At 40.0% G+C, this 3559-nt stretch overlaps 2 protein-coding genes across 2 annotated transcripts; both read left to right on the top strand.

Annotated features, from left to right (window-relative positions):
* Positions 1 to 953: 953 nt before the first annotated feature.
* On the top strand, positions 954 to 1668 carry LOC106083294 (small ribosomal subunit protein mS40). The gene has a single exon (XM_013246228.2). It carries the CDS (start codon positions 1033 to 1035, stop codon positions 1666 to 1668), a length of 636 nt encoding a protein of 211 aa, XP_013101682.1. The 5' UTR covers positions 954 to 1032.
* Positions 1669 to 1729: 61 nt separating this feature from the next.
* LOC106083293 (pyridine nucleotide-disulfide oxidoreductase domain-containing protein 1) lies at positions 1730 to 3242 on the top strand. Its single transcript, XM_013246227.2, has one exon. The coding sequence runs from the start codon at positions 1730 to 1732 to the stop codon at positions 3218 to 3220; it is 1491 nt and encodes a 496-aa protein (XP_013101681.2). The 3' UTR covers positions 3221 to 3242.
* Positions 3243 to 3559: the final 317 nt, after the last annotated feature.

Here is a 3559-nt window from a genome sequence, read left to right as displayed (position 1 = left end):
ACATTCACAGCAAACCACCAAATTTTTTGCACGTTTAACAGCCATAACAGCAGCAAATACAAAAATTAAGTTTATATTTTTTATGGCGAATTCAAAAATGAACTGACATATCAAGTTCCATCAGCACCTTATTAAATATGCCTTGCGACTTATCCAAAAAAGGTGGTCGCATGCAAACAGCTGTTAACACCGGGCCGGGTTTGACGGTATTGAAACGACAGATTTTTGTTTGCATTCTCTTCTTTCTCGAATATTAAAGGGTGATTTTTTTGAGGTTAGGATTTTTATGCATTAGTATTTGACAGATCACGTGGGATTTCAGACATGGTGTCAAAGAGAAAGATGCTCAGTATGCTTTGACATTTCATCATGAATAGACTTACTAACGAGCAACGCTTGCAAATCATTGAATTTTATTACCAAAATCAGTGTTCGGTTCGAAATGTGTTCATTCACCGTAACTATATGTCAAAATCAGTGATTAGTGCAACCATGAGTTTGAGTATGTCACTAGTCCGCGGTATTTTTCGTTGTTTGTATGTGTTATGGTTCTTAACTATGATCCACGCACATAATTAAAACTCGTTCACAGATAGTCTACTTCGCGAGAAGAAATTGTACTGTACACAACCGAACGTTATTAACAGCTTGGTTCACTAAATGTGTATCACTGAAAGTGAGCGATTTTCCTTCGCCTTTGTGCCCAAACCAGCTGATTTCATAAAGGAAAAACAGATTTTGGAGTGAGTGACTCGACTCACTCGAGTAAACAAAATTTGTGAACCAGGTAGAAAAACTCGTTGACAGATAATAATTGACGAGAGAAAATTGTACGCAACTGTTTGCTGTACACTACCTGGCTTGATGTGTCTTGGGACCTATCTTATCAATTTTTCGATTGCGATATAAAGTTAACTCTTAGCGCTAATAATCGAATTTTCGATAACACGTTGCATGCTGTATTTTTTTCTTTTCTCGATTTTATCTGCTATTAGGCAACATTGCAATTGAACAACTACAGAAGCACTCAATATGATTAAATTTGGCCACGGATTGGGGAGTATATTTAAACGAATAGCATTGAATCACACCGGCGCCAGTTTATATGTAACACAACCGATTCACACAGCTCGTGCATTAAACTGCGAAAATCACAAGCACACCGATGAAGGTATTCCACCTTCCGATGAAAATCAGGAGCAAAAACGCGAACCAAATGAGCAAGATCTAAAGCTTATGCGAAAAGACCGAACGAAGGTAATTCCTGTAGAGACTTCTATACGTTACTTGACCAGCTCTGCATACAAACAGACTTACGGAGAACACTTTGTGTGGGAACAGTATCGCCGTAACCATAAAGGACCCTTTCCACCTCGAAAGACTCGCAAAACCTGCATTCGTCAAGGCCATATAAGCACTGGAAACCCCTGTCCAATTTGCAGAGACGAGTATTTGGTGCTAGATCATCGCAATATTGAACTCTTGAAGCAGTTTATATCGCCTCAAACTGGTCAGGTGTTGAGTTACACAAAGACTGGCCTGTGCCAGAAGAAGCATTTGCAATTATTGGTAGCTGTGGAACGAGCCTGGGACTATGGTCTACTAACATTTGACGTTCCATATCGTGAATTTGATTATACCGAATACGCGCAAAAATCCCAAGCATAAATTCTTAAAGTACGTAAATTTTTCGTTAAATTTTTAAGGCTGGAGAGAATTGAGGTAATCAATGGAGAAAGAGTCGAAAACAGAGATGGATTTAATAGCCGAAGAGCGTTATACTTTTGTCATTGTGGGTGGAGGCATCGCCGGAGTTACGTGTGCTGAAACAACTGCCATATGTTGTCCCGAGCAGCCAATTTTGTTATTAACAGAATCAAATATTATCAAGACAGTTGCCAATCTGGAACCTGTGGCTCGTTATCTATACAAATTTGATGTTCAAGAAAGAACACTAGCGGGTACTTGCGAAGAGAGTTCTAAACGATTGTTTTACCCAACTGTAACAACGCAGGTGGGTACTTTGCAACATGTGGATGCAACGGATAAATATATTATAACATCTAGAGGAAAGAAAATCTTTTACGAGTATTTGTGTATTTGTACTGGAGGCAGACCACGTCTTATTGAAGCAAATAATCCATTGGTCTTGGGTATACGCGATACTGACTCGGTGTTAGAACTACAAAAACGTCTGGAAAAATCCAAAAGTGTTGTTCTGGTGGGTAATGGAGGAATTGCTAGTGAGTTGGCATATGAACTTAAGGGCGTAGAGGTTCATTGGGTTGTAAGGGACAACCATATCGCTTCCACATTTATTGACCCTGGAGCAGCATTCTTTTTTCAGCAAGCAATGGATAAAAAACAAGAACAGACATCCTCAACGCAAAGCCCAGAAAATGCAAGAGGAATAATTAAACGATTGCGTTTTAACGAGATAACAGCATCAACAATCGACAGCAAGAAAGGTGCAGCCTTGGGTCCAGATTGGCACAAAAATTTTGAGTTGAAAGGTTCATGTTGTAGTGAGAATACACCGAAGATACACTTTAAGTCCGTCATAAAAAGCATGTGTGATATTTTTGATGAAACTCAAAACAAGAAACTAATGAAAGTTGAGTTAAGTACAGGTGAAGTCTTGTTTTGTGATTTTGTGGTATCGGCGACTGGGGTTGACCCCCGATTAGATTACAGTTGCAAGCCGCCCCTTAATATCGATGCCACAGATAATGGAATTAGTGTGAACGAAATGATGCAAACTTCAAACGAATATGTGTTCGCAGCAGGTGATGTTTGCACAGCGTCTTGGGATAAGGCTGATCACTGGTTTCAGATGCGATTATGGACCCAAGCACGACAGATGGGATCGATGGCAGGCAGAAGCATGGCTGCACATTTCCTTAACGAAACTATATATCAGGATTTTTGCTTCGAACTCTTCGGACATGTGACTCAATTATTCGGTTTGTCAGTTATCCTACTGGGTCGATATAATGGCCAAGGACTAGGTACCAATTATGAAATCCTCCTAAGAACTACACCCGGCCAAGAATATATAAAGTTTATTTTGAAAGATGGTAAATTACGCGGAGCTATACTCATTGGCAATACAGAACTGGCTGAAACTTGTGAAAACCTTATTCTTAACGGCATTGATTTAACACCTTTCGGTGACGACATTCTTAATCCCGATATCGACATTGATGATTACTTTGATTGAACAATAAAAATGTAGAAACAAACTACAAACATCTTTTAATGTTTCCCGTTATTGCTTATGACATGTATTTAGTCCGATATTGCCCTGGTTTGTATACCCCTCACCAATACTGTGGTGGAGGGTCTGCTTTATTTTGTTGAATATTTAGATCCAGGACTCTGCGACTAGGATGGGGTGCGTCCAGAGGGATCTGGGTCTGAGTCGAGTGGGTCTGACTAGGCAGTTAAACAGGTGACATATGGACCCTGGTCACAACCGGGACTTACATTATTCATGTCAGCATCAATCCTTGCTCTGTAGGAGTTGAGGCGGTTGCATCTGCCGGATCGTAATTGAGCC

This window comes from Stomoxys calcitrans, chromosome 3 (genome assembly GCF_963082655.1).
Source record: "Stomoxys calcitrans chromosome 3, idStoCalc2.1, whole genome shotgun sequence".
In the NCBI taxonomy this organism is placed as follows: domain Eukaryota; kingdom Metazoa; phylum Arthropoda; class Insecta; order Diptera; family Muscidae; genus Stomoxys; species Stomoxys calcitrans.
The sequence above is the reverse complement of the archived record's forward strand: the minus strand, read 5'-3'. Positions and strand labels throughout refer to the sequence as shown.

Excerpts from the sequence above, each read along its gene's own strand:
- LOC106083294 (XM_013246228.2), top strand. The coding sequence starts at position 1,033 with ATGATTAAATTTGGCCACGGATTGGGGAGTATATTTAAACGAATAGCA.
- LOC106083293 (XM_013246227.2), top strand. The coding sequence starts at position 1,730 with ATGGAGAAAGAGTCGAAAACAGAGATGGATTTAATAGCCGAAGAGCGT.